The sequence below is a fragment of the Mobula birostris genome, chromosome 32 (assembly GCF_030028105.1).
Source record: "Mobula birostris isolate sMobBir1 chromosome 32, sMobBir1.hap1, whole genome shotgun sequence".
In the NCBI taxonomy this organism is placed as follows: Eukaryota; Metazoa; Chordata; class Chondrichthyes; order Myliobatiformes; family Myliobatidae; genus Mobula; species Mobula birostris.
The window spans coordinates 20,724,604-20,737,581 of NC_092401.1; the positions used below are offsets into that span (position 1 = coordinate 20,724,604).

Consider the following 12,978-nt stretch of genomic DNA (forward strand, 5'->3'; position numbering starts at 1 on the left):
GTATTTTGTTGTCACTCTGAACCAGGTATTTCAATTCTCGCTAAAAACCATCAAGCTCAAGAAGCACCTTGATATCAAAGCTGCTGTACAGCGCACAGGTACTGTGTAAGCTAATTTAAAGACAAATAAAAATTAAAAGCAGAATCATTTTGCATATGGTAGACATGTTTTACACTATGGGGGTGCCAGAAAGTATATTGTGCCTAAGAGGGGCGTCGGCAAGTATGAAAGTGCTTTAAGAGGTGTTGGGCTAAAAAAAGTTGGGAAACACTGGATTAGATTTTAAGGGAATCAAGGGTCCCGGAATCGGCAGTCTGTGCAGATCAATACTGAAGGTCAAATGCCAATGGCTGGAAGCCCAGGGTCTGCAAGTCCACAGGGAAAGTCATAGGTCCGATATCTGCGAGTCCACTGGAGGCTGGAGGAGGCCTGTTCTGTGTGTGTGTGTGTGTGTGTTGTTCTGCTGAACATTGTAGGCATGCTATTTTGATGCCAGAACATGTGGTGACACTTGTGGCCTGCCCCAGCACATCCTTAAGCTGTGTTAGTTGTTAACACAAATGATTCATCTCACTGTATGTTTCAATAATAGTAAGTACTTTACTGATTTCAAGTGGGAAATTCTCTCATTACAGCAGCAACATTTAACTAATAATAAAGTACAGAATAATAATGTACACAATAATAATTTACCAATGTGCAATAATGTACACAATGCAAATAAATGTGAATCTGAGAATCAGATACAAAAGTGGAATTCAGGACTACAATTAGTTCAGCCCTAATTGTTTTAAATAGAGGGGATGTACGGTTTACATCTCTTCCTTGTTATGGTCTAAACAATATTTAATGTTTTACAGATTCTGCTTTTCGTTCCAGCTCTTGAGAAATGACACAGTTGTTTAGCTGACTCTCTCTCTATGGCCTGAATTACGTGTTGCTGACACTTCAGGAATGAATGGGTTTGAACACTAAATGGTAGCAACTTGTGCTTATGTGGTACCTATAACCCGCTTCAAGCAGCCTTCAGTTATACCGGTGCCAGAAAAGAATATGGTGGCCTGCCTTATTGACTATCATCCGGTCGCACTTACATCCACAGTGATGAAGTGCTTTGAGAGGCTGGCGACAAAACCTATCAAATCCTGCCTGGGAAGTGACTTGGATCCACTCCAATTTGCCTACCGGAGCAACTGGTCCACAGTAGATGCCATCTCATTGGTTCTTTACTCAGCCCTGGAACATCTGGACAGCAATGATGGACACATCAGGATGCTCTACATTCAGCATTCAATATGATCATCCTCTTAAAGCTAATCAATAACCTCCAAGGCCTTGGCCTTACTATCTCCTTATGCACTGGATCCTTTACTTCCTCACTTGCAGACCCCAAACAGTTTGGACTGGAACAACATCTCCTCCGTGATCTTTGCACCACAAAGCTGTGTGCGTAGTCCCCTGCTCTACTTGCTTAGCCCAACTGTGTGGCTAAGCACAGCTCCAACGCCATAGTCAAGTTTGCTCATGACACCGCTGTCACAGGCCAAATCGAAGCGGTGATGAAGCGACATATAGCAGGGAGATGGAAAATCTGGCTGAGTGGTGCCAGAGCATCACCCTCTTGCTCAATGTCAGCAAGCTTATTCTTGACTGCAGGAGCCAGTCCTCATCAGAGGATCAGAGGTAGAGAAGGTCAGCAACTTTAAATGCCTCAATGTTCGTTATTATTTTGGAGGACCTGTCCTGGGCCCCTCACACAGGTGCAATTACAAAGAAAAAATGGCAATGCCTCTACTTCCTTAAGTATTTACAAAGATTCGGCCTGACATCTAAAACCTTGACAAACTTCTGCAGATGGGTAGTGAAGAGTATACTGATTTGTGCATCATAGCCTGGTATAGAAACACCAATGCCCTTGAGTGGAAAATCCTACAAAATATTCAAAGTTCAAAGTAACTTTATCATCAAAGTACATATATGTTACCATATACAATCCTGAGATTCATTTTCTAGTGGGCATACTCAATAAATCCATAGAATATTAGGCATAACAGAATTACTACACCAACCTGGGTATTCAATCAGTGTGCAAAAGACAACAAACTGCAAATACAAAAAGAAAGAAATAATAATAAGTACCATAAGCAATAAATATTGAGAACATGAGATGAAGTATCCTTTAAAGTGAATCCTTCGGTTGTGGGGATATTTCAATGATGGGGCAAGTGAAGTTGAGTGAAGTTATCCCCTTAGGTTCAAGAGCCTGATAGTTGAGGGGTAGTAACTGTTCCTGAACCAGGTGGCATGAGTCCTGATGGTTCTGTACCTTTTTCCTGATGGCAGCAGCGAGAAGAGATCATGCCTTGGGTGGTGGAGGAGGTCGCTGATGATTGCTGCTGCTTTCCTATGACAGCATTTTGTACTGATGTGCTTTGCGGTGGGGCTTTACCCATGATGGACTGGGCCTTATCCATTACACTTTGTAGGATTTTCCATTCAAGGGCATTGGTGTTTCCATACCAGACAGTGATGCGGCCAGTCAATATACATTCCACCACACATCTATGGAAGTTCATCAAAGTTTTAGATATCATGCTGAATCTTCATAAAATCCTAAGGAAGTAGAGGCACTAATATGGCCCAGTCCATAAAGGGTAAAGCCCTCCCCACCATTGAGCACATCTACACGAAACACTGTCACAGGATTTCAGCATGTAGAGCAGAGGTCTACGTGCCACTTGAGGAGATATCAGAACGTTAAGGAGCTGCATTTAACCACTTAGAAGAAGTGAGATGCCATTTCCCTTTGAAAGCAGCAAGGACAGAGATGAAGAAACTGGGGTAAAAGCTGACGTGGGCGTATCCTGACGCTTCTTCACATGATCGTAATATGTGTGGCTGTGGTGGCCATGCTGTAGGAAGGATGTGATTGAGTTCAAGAGGATGCAGGCAGAGATTCACAGGAATGTTGCCTGGACTCGAGGGTTTGAGCTAAAGGAGAGAATGAATAAGTTGGGACTGTTTCTCCTGGAGTGTTGGAGACTGAGAAGTGAGCTTTAGAGGTTTATAAAATTAAGGGGGGGGGCATAGATAGGGACAGAGTAAGAGAACCTAAAATTAGAGGGCATAGATTTAAGGTGTGTGTAAATTATTTAAAGGGGTTCCAGTGGGAAGGTGGGCAAATGGAACAAGCTGCTGGAGGAGGTGATAGAGGCAGGTACAATTACATTTAAAAGACATTTGGACAGGAGACTGGATAGGAAAGGCTTGGAGAGGGATATGGGCCAAAATCAGGCGAATGGGATTAGCACAGACAGGCGTCTTGGCTGGTTCAGACCCAATTCTCTATTCCAATGGCCTTGTCAATCCAAAAGTCATTTATTTTAAAGGACAAATACGTTGTTCTAATAAATACAAGAGATTCTTGCAGATGCTGGAAATCCACAGCAACACACCAGATGCTGGAGGAACTTATGAGGTCAGGCAGCATCTACAGAGTGGAATTAACAGTTGACATTTCAGGCAGAGACCCTTCACCAGGACTGGAAAGGAAGGCGGAAGAATCTGGAATAAGGTGGTAAGGGGAAGGGAAGGAGTACAAGCTGGAAGGTGATGGGTGAGGGGAAAGGTAGGTGGGTGGGGGAGGGGGATGAAGGAAGAAGCTGGGAGGTGATAGGTAAAGTCGCTGAAGAAGAAGGAGTCCAATAGGAAAGGAGAGTGGACCAAGGGAGAAAGGGGAGGAAGAGGTGCACTTGAGGGAGGTGATTGGAAGGTGAGGAAAAGGGGTAAGAGGGGAGCCAGAATGGGAAATCGAAAAAAGATAGAAGAGGGAGTGGGGAGAAATTACCTGAAGTTAGAGAAATCAATGTTCATGCCATCGGGTTGGAGGCTACCCAGGTGGAATATGAGATGTTGCTCCTCCACCCTGAGAGTGGCCTCATCATAGCGGCAGAGGAGGTCATGGACTGAAATGTTGGAATAGGAAGTAGAATATTTTTAAAGCCACTCAGATTTTTTTCTCTCCGGGAGTTGCCTTGAGCAATGCTCTGGGTATATATTTTTTTTAATTGCTGGGCAATCTTTGCGGTTGGTAATCTTGATTAGATATCTGCAAGAGGGAAGGGCACTGTTTGCACAATCTCTCCGCTTACTAAACTGAATGATATGCGTGAGTGTTACATAGGTTTGCCGTCGAAGTGTCCTCTAAAGGGTGGAGTACAGCACTGGGATATTCCATGTTTTGTGGGGGCACTGTGCCTCTCAAAAGCTCAGTAAAATGGTGACACTAAAATAGAATGGCTTGTCATTTTAATTGTTAAGCAGTTGTGCTAGAAACTGCTTAATGGTGCTGCTTTGTTGAGGTAGTACCCCCGCCAACCTGTATGGGCTTACCTGTCAGCAACCTTCAGTCCCCTTATACCTTTCCAGCTAATAGTCTTCCCAGGAGGTGCGGTTCCCCTGGGCTGTGTTGAGGTGCTCTTCCACTTCTGTATAAAACCACTAACCTAAATGGCTGTACCTTTCGGTTAGCGGATCAAAATTGGAGCAAAGGACATACAAGGTAGGCGAAAAATTACTGATCGGTGGTTCTCTATGGCACATCAGCTGGGACTGGGTGAGAAATGTGTGGAATGTGATTAATGAAATGGTTGAAGTTTTATTCCGTATTAACAAGGAGAGTTGTGCAAGACGTGTACAAACCAGTACCGGCGTGTTCAGGCTACTGTAATTTCCTTCAAAATGGAAAGAAATTTTTGGAAGGAACATTAACCTAAATAATTAACTTGAATGTGAGTTATGTATGTGAGAATTGAATGGTGTGTGGGCATAGATTTAGAGGGATGGACAACGGATACAGGGGCTGTGGATGAAAAGGAATACAATGAAACAGAACGTGGAATTGCAGAGCAGCAACAGCCAACAATGTTGTGGCAATTCAATTTTAAATTAGTAATCAAATGGCTAATTGAACTAATTCCCTCTGCCAACCCAATATTTACATCCTTCCGTTATAGAATTTTTTTTTAACTGTGTGGTTACAATATGTAACTTGCTATCTACAAGAAACAAAAGGGGGAGAAATTTGACAGGAAATAATTTGCTGGTCTGTTGTGAAAAAGCAGGGAATGCAACTGACCAGCTACCTTGATAAGGAATCAGCGTAGTCTCAATAGTTCCATGTCTTAATAATTCTGAATGTGTTCTTTATCGATTCCTTCTACTGTCAGCAAAAGCACTTCAGAATTTCTGACAGAGGAATTGTTACAAATCACATTGGCACATTTAAGGCCTGTCCTTTACAAGCACTACTTTGCCATTTTCACAGGAGCACAAGAAAGCAGGACCATGCTACATACTCTAGCATTCAGTATGATCCTAAGACCATAAGCTATAGGAGCAGAATTCAGCTGTTTGGCCCATTGAGTTTGCTCTGCCATTTGGTCATAACTGATTTATTAATACTTACCATAAACTCCTTTTGCTATTTCATGTTAACAATCCTTATGAAACAGCTTTAACATAACAAAACATCAAGGTGCATCGCAGGAATGCTACCGATCGGTACTAAAATTCTGCTGCATCAGAAAATATAAGGCCACGTTACCAAAAGATTTGTAGTGTAGGTTTTAATCAGCTCCTTTGAGGTTCTCACAATGACTGATCTGCAGTGTCCTCCTTTTCGTGCCAGTTCCCACACCCCAACATTCCTCAATCTGCCAAATACTTTTCAATCTCCACTTTAAATATATCGAAGTATCTCTAGGGCCTCAACCTTCCCTAGACTGTAGAGAATGCCAGAGATTTATTACCCTCTGATAGAAAACATTTATACACACCCAGCTTTAACTGACCGGCCTTTATTTTGTGACTGTGACCTTTGGCACCGGAGAGTCACTGAAGCTGGTGATATTAACGTCTTTATTCATCGCGACAAGCAAACATTCTCTTTGATATCCTTTCCGTAGGGTCTCCAAAAGTTAAAGTAAATCACACTCTTACACCATTCAGATCAAAGGTAATAGCAGATGATTCAATACGAGTTCAATAACTACAATGACACAGTTTATTTCAATATTTTGAGCCCTAAGAGTTACATATCTACAGTGGGAGGCATTCTGAATATTCAAATACCTTTGCTGGGACAACGTCATTCACAAAGATGGTCTAAAAGCTTCTGAAGACAGAGAACCCAGACACTCAAAAACTAATGGTGTGAGGCTGACTCTCTGAGTACATAATATCCCAGCCACTTGTGACCATGTTTGATATGCTGAGTGACGTAATCAGTCTAGTTTGCAAGCTTTGCTGGACTCAGTCACAATAGTGCAAAATAACTTAGCCTATGTTGTCTTACATTTGGCTTATACAAATGAGAACTTCATACGGTCACTTTGCAGACCTTAGCAGCCATCCCCATGCTGTGGGCTAGCAGTCAGTGCTCTGGACAACTCTGTTTGTTTACAAAGCTGTCCTTTTAACTTCAACCTGATTACAACTTGCAAGGTAGGTTCTCATTTGAATTAATATCCGCTAAGTTCATATCAGAATCAGGTTTAATATCACCACAATATGTTGTGAAATTTGCGGCAGCAGCACACTGCAATACATGATAAGCATAGAAAAAAAACTGAATTACAGAAAGTATATATCTATATTTAATAGTTGAGTTAAAATAAGAGGTGCAAAAACAGAAATAAATTTAAAAAGTAGTGAGGTAGCGTTCACGGGTTCAAGCCCATTTAGGAATCGGATGGCAGAAGGGAAGAAGTTGTTCCTGAATCGCTGAGTGTGTGCCTTCAGGCTTCTGTACCTCCTTCCTGATGGTAACAATGAGAAGGGGGCATGTACTGGGTGGTGGGTGCCCTCAATGATGGACACCACCTTCCTAAGACACCATTCCTTGAAGATGTCTTGTTTACTGTGAAGGCTACTACCCATGATAGAGCTGACTAATTTTACAAGTTTCTGCAATCCTGTGCAGTAGCCCCCCGAAGTCCACAAACAGCTCTTTGGTCTTATTAACGTTGAGTGCAAGGTTGTTGCTATGACACATCTCAACTAACTGGTATAGCTCGCTCCTGTATGCCCTCTCATCACCATCTGAGATTCTGCCAACAATGGTTGTATCTCTAGCAAATTTATAGGTGGCATTTGAGCTATGCCCAGCCACAGAGTCACGGGTGTAGAGAGAGTAAAGCAGTGGGCTAAGCACACATCCCTGTAGTGTGCCAGTGCTGATTGTCAGCAAGGTGGAGATGTTATTTCCAATGCACACGGATTGTGGTCTTCTGGTTAGGAAGTCAAGGATCCAGTTGCAGAGGGAGGTATAGAGGACAGGTACTGTAGCTTTTTGATCAGGACATTTAATTGCATAACTCCTGAATCCTTAATGCCACATCCCCTTGACAATGACTTGAGCCATGATCCTTGTGGAACAGAGTATCAAGGTCTGTTGGTTTGCAAGGACCCAGCATCAATCAGAAATGTGTCTTTATACTGCATCATTCACCCCTCAGGACATTCCAAAGTATATTGTAGTAACAGCTTGGCCTTGGAAGTGCAGATATTGTGCACAGCAGCAAAATGTGCTCCCACAAATACCAATGTAACAATATCCAGATAATCTGCTTTTAATGATATTGAGTAAAAATAGACCAAGGTGGTAAAGCAGCAGTCCCCAACCACCGGGCTGTGGACTGGCACCGGGCCGCAAAGCATGTGCTGTCAGGCCACAAGCAAATGATATGATTTGGCGATATGAGTCAGCTGCACTTTTCCTCATTCCCTGTCACGCACTGTTGAACTTGAACACCACCGCCCCTCCCCCCCACCCGTCAGCCGGTCCGCAAGAATATTGTCAATATTAAACCGGTCCGCAGTGCAAAAAATGGTTGGGGACCCCTGTGTTAAAGAATTGTAGAAAGTCCAGAAGAAAGTTGTTTGGCCGACTATATCTGCATTTTCTCATTCCAATCCACAGCACTTGAACCAAGGCCCCTATGAATCATTGTCTCAAGGATATGCCCACACATGTTTTAAATGTAATGAGGATTTCTCTTTGAGGAAGAAAATTCAAGACCTCTACACCCTCTGGATGAATAATAGTTCTCCCATTCCTCCACTTCTTCTTCTGTCATTTACTTTCAATATTTCCCTCCTTATTTTTGGTTTTTTAACCAGGAAAATTAATCTTTCCTATATATATTCTATCTATAAACCTATCTATACATTTGTTCTATCTTTTCATCTTTCTTAAGTCCCCAGTTAACATCAGCTTAGATAACTTCACTCAACTCTGAACTGATACCATAATCTATGGACTCACTTCCAAGGATCCTGTAACTTATGTTATCTGTATTATTTAATTCCTATTTATTTATTATTACTTTTGTTTTTTTTGTGTGTACACAGTTTGCCTTCTTTTGCACATTGATTGTTTGTCAGTCTGTGTGTAGCCTTTCATTGATTCAGTTGTATTTCTATGTTCTATTGTGAATGCCTGCAAGAAAATGAATCTTGGGGTAGGATATGGCGACATCTACAGTACGTACAATAAATTTACTTTGGACTTACTTACTTTCCTCTGTTTCGAAGAAAACATCCCCAGCCCATCTTTGTTCCTCATAGCTAACATTTTCCAGTCCTGGTAACATTCCTATAAATCTCCTGTGCGCCCATCCCAGTGCAATCACAGGTCATGGACTGCATCCTGCTCCTATAAATTATGATGTGGGAATCTTTCACACCCACCTGAAAGAACAAACAGTGCTTCAGTTACACATTGCACCTGATAGATGACACCTCTGCAGCACTCCCTCACTAGGATGGACCTTGAACCAATAACCATATGAGGAGAGAGGCAAGATTGCTAGCTATCCCCTCTTTTCCCCCTGCCACCCCCCCAGCCCATTCATCAGGTAAGGTTGCTGATGGGGATAGTTTGTTTTTATATTCTGTGTGAGAGACAGAACTTATTAACGCAGTTATAAATAAGACTGGAATTAAACAATACTGAATGAACGTGCCCACATTCAACATTTCTATTTGTTCAGAATTCCCATTTCAGCCTGAATAGTTACGTTTGTGTTTCCCAGGACAGAGCAGCATTCTGTCTTCATTAACTTTAATAAATAGCAGAGAAATTATAAACAAGGGAAATTGAACCCCCCGCTAATTACCAGATTTTAGTAGGTTGGGCTGCACAATTTTGCACACTGATTACTTTTTCCCCTGAGGCGTCTGAGAGTAATTTATGTTTGGCCACTGTGATCAAATGGTTACAAGATTATCATCTGCTGATTGTACTCAGCTCCTGGGAGAAGTGAATATCAGAGGCAAACTGGTATTCTCAAACACATTTAGCACAAGGAACAGATGACATATTTCTCCTCAGTGAGACTCCATGTGGTATATTGCATTTCACTGTAGGCATCTGCAGAGGTTTGAAATATATTCCATGCCCCTATCACATACAAAAGCTGTTCGAGGCTGATCTAGAATGAACATTCTGAAAATCATGACCTTTATGAATAAAGAAAGGCTTACGTTCTACAGCAATTTTTACTAAGTCAGTCAAAGTACTCGTGGTCAATGCTGCCAGCCAAGAAATACAGCAACCAATTTGCACGCATCAGATGTCTACAATTAGTAATCAAATCATCATCAGTCATCTTTTGCAGTGTTGTTAAATATTCGCCATGACAAAGGAGCCAACTGCTTTGTCAAGTGCTGCCACTAGATATTGCAAGTCACGGTAAGAAGGAAGCAGGTTTTAGTGTAACCAAGAGATGGCACCGAGAATAAGGACGTCCCCTATATTTGGAATTTGGAGTATTGTGTGCAGTTTTGGTCACCAAGTTACAGGGAGGATATTAATAAGGTTGAAAGAGTGCAGAGAAGGTTTACAAGGATGTTGCCGGGACTTGAAAAACTGAGTTACAGAGAAAGGTTGAATAGGTTAGGACTTTATTCCCTGGAGCGTAGAAGAATGAGGGGAGATTTGATAGAGGTATATAAAATTATGATGGGTATAGATAGAGTGAATGCAAGCAGGCTTTTTCCACTGAGGCTAGGAGAGAAAAAAACCAGAGGACATGGGTTAAGGGTGAAGGAGGGAAAAGTTTAAAGGGAACATTGGGGGGGGGCTTCTTCACACAGAGAGTGGTGGGAGTGTGGAATGAGCTGCCAGATGAGGTGGTAAATGCGGGCTCACTTTTAACATTTAAGAAAAACTTGGACATGTACATGGATGGGAGGTGTATGGAGGGATATGGTCCAGGTGCAGGTCAGTGAGACTAGGCAGAAAAATAGTTCGGCACAGCCAAGAAGGGTCAAAAGGCCTGTTTCTGTGCTGTAATGTTCTATGGTTCTATATCAGTGTCAGCTGTCTCCCCTGATTTTATGCTGAGGTCACTCACTGAGGTGAAATTTGGACATAAGATGATCCAACGTGCAGCATCAAGACTGCCACCACAACAGTCAACACATCAGTGATCAGGGACAGTCTGAATTGGAGATCTGACTGTTTGGGACAATAATTAATTTGGCACTGACTTTATTAATCCTTTTTTTTTTAGCTGCTTGCTGATAACATAAAATGGCTTCTGTGAAAGATCCATTAACGAAGGAGCTGGAGGAGGAACTAAAACTGAACACAGATGATCTCCGTAGCCATGCCTGGTTCCATGGCCCTATCCCACGACAGGTTGGAATTTCCTCTCTATTTCATTCTGTATCTCTGAACCATGAGGTTCAAACTTAACACAACTTGAAAACCATAGCATGCAGTTAAATTTCCTTGAAGTTAATTGAAAATGCTGTTTTTCCAGTATTGTGCAATTGAATTTTTTTAAGTTAAAAATGCTGTAACCACTACAAAACCTTCATGGCCTCTGTCACCTGCATCCTGTTGGAAAAGTCCACACAGACTGATGCGTATTGCTCCTATAGGAACATTGTAGAGAAAGTTGAGTCACCTTGTGCTGGGGTTGATTGCAGGTTTTGATCTGGGAATTGGATACTACGGTGTTGGACTCAGCCCTCTAATTTCTTATGCTTCAAGGTCAACACACACTACACCAGTCCCCACTTTAATGTCCCGACAGGAGTCCTAGCCAAATTCAGGCCCCGACCATTCTGTTGGTCTGCAATTTCCCAGATCATCGAATCTACCAGGTCAAATTTCATTCCTTCTGTTTTGATTCTGCTGGACCCTGATTCATCCAATGGCCAGGATTTTTCTAGTACCTAATTCTACCCTCCCCTCTCCCTGCTGATTCTGTTAGACCTTGAATACGCCCTCTCCTCGTGTTTGAGTCTTCTGACCTCTGACCTCCACTTTTTCTTTGATTCTGGCACTACTGGAGTCCTTACCCTCCCCGCGCCACTGATTCATCAATTCCCAGATTCCTCTCAGGCTCTTTCTTTATTCTGTTAGTCTCTACTCTCTTAATTCCTCATCACTATACCTCTCCCCCCCCCCACCAAATCACAATACCAATAATGCTCCCTGAACAATCCTCCTCCTTTCAAACTGCGGGATATCAAAGCCACGTTACCACCCTCCCTAAGTCCTGGCCATGGCAAAGGATCTCTTGGACTGTGTCCGCTGACCATAATCACCCGCTCCCCCAGTATGACCTTAACATATAGGAGCAGAATTAGGCCATTCGGCCCATTGGGTCTGCTCTGCCATTCCATCATGGCTGATTTATTATCCCTCTCAACCCCATTCTCCTGCTTTCTCCTCATAACCTTTGACGCCCTGACTAATCCAGAACCTATCAACCTCTGTTTTAACTACACCCAATGACTGGTCTTCACAGCCGTCTGCGGAATAAATTCCACAGATGCACTCCCCGCCCCCGGCTAAAGAAATTCCTCCTCAGACAAAGCCAGCCTCTTAAAGGGGTTGAGGCCATATTTTGTAAAAAAAAAGATGCAATACAATAAGCGAAAATGTCAGTTGAGGGCCAAGGATAAAAACACCAATTTGCTACATCCATCTAGGTTGCAAAAGAGGTTGCAACAAAATCCTAACCAGTTACCTCTGCAAAGAGGTTTTTTTTTGAATTATTAATTTGGCTCAGAGATCAAATGAGAGCCAGGATAAAGAACTATAGGTCTAGGGTAAAGCATTGATGACATGTAGAGGAATCCACATGGATTCTGATAAACCGATTCTGTCTGAACCAATTGGCAGATCCAATTCACCACAAATGTGACATTCCATTTGCCACGCTGCCTAACTGTGCCCTTTAATTTTACTTGGTTCTGCTGCCACGGAACAACAAATTTCCTGACGTACGTCACTGGTAATAAACCTCATTCGGATCCCAATTCACTGCTTGGATTGGAACTGTAGCCCCATCTATTAAGGCAACAACTCATATTCATACACCACTTTCAACACAAGAGAAAACAGTCCTTTAAAAAAGGTGCAGACTTCACAGTGGGGAGAAACTGTTAATGGAAAAAGTGAGGAATTGAGATGTGTTTTTTTTTTCAAAAACATCTAAATATAGAGAAGGAAATGGCAGAACCGATACTTCAACAGGAAGTTAGGGTTCCAACAGTTGATTAGATATCAGTGGCTGAACAGGAGTTATGCTCTTGTTATCAAAAGACAGTAGTCAGGAACCACTATGCCATCAAAATGGCAGGCTGCCTGGAAAATAAAACAAGCACCCATGAGTTCCACCGCTGTGTTATTGGTGATCATGAAATAGTGCCAACTTTTTCACATTTATTATCCTGCAGGACTTCAAGGAATCCTTTTCCTTGGCCTCTTCTAAGAATATATTTAACTCATAGCCAAATAGCAGCAGGATCAGATGTTGATCTTGGACTTCAGCTGATCGGTTGACCTCAGGTCTTATCTCTAATCTCAAGCCCGAAGCCTTACACTCTTTCATCCTAAAACAAACATGGAAAGGCAAATAAAATAAATTTAACATTAGCTGATGGATAGCAGATGGG

The 12,978-nt window shown here is 42.3% G+C and overlaps 1 protein-coding gene across 3 annotated transcripts in view; it reads left to right on the top strand.

The window, feature by feature from the left end:
- The window catches only part of LOC140191127 (breast cancer anti-estrogen resistance protein 3 homolog), an 87,734-nt gene that overhangs the window by 33,721 nt on the left and 41,035 nt on the right, over positions 1-12,978 (top strand). The window contains exons 1-2 of one of the 3 annotated variants that reach the window (XM_072248235.1): positions 4,496-4,561; positions 10,578-10,705. In XM_072248235.1, coding sequence (XP_072104336.1) covers positions 10,598-10,705 — 108 coding nt within the window. In that variant the 5' untranslated portion in view covers positions 4,496-4,561; positions 10,578-10,597. Of the gene's footprint in view, positions 1-4,495; positions 4,562-9,874; positions 10,010-10,577; positions 10,706-12,978 lie in introns of those variants that run through there. The other 2 variants (XM_072248236.1, XM_072248237.1) reach the window with 2 other exon arrangements.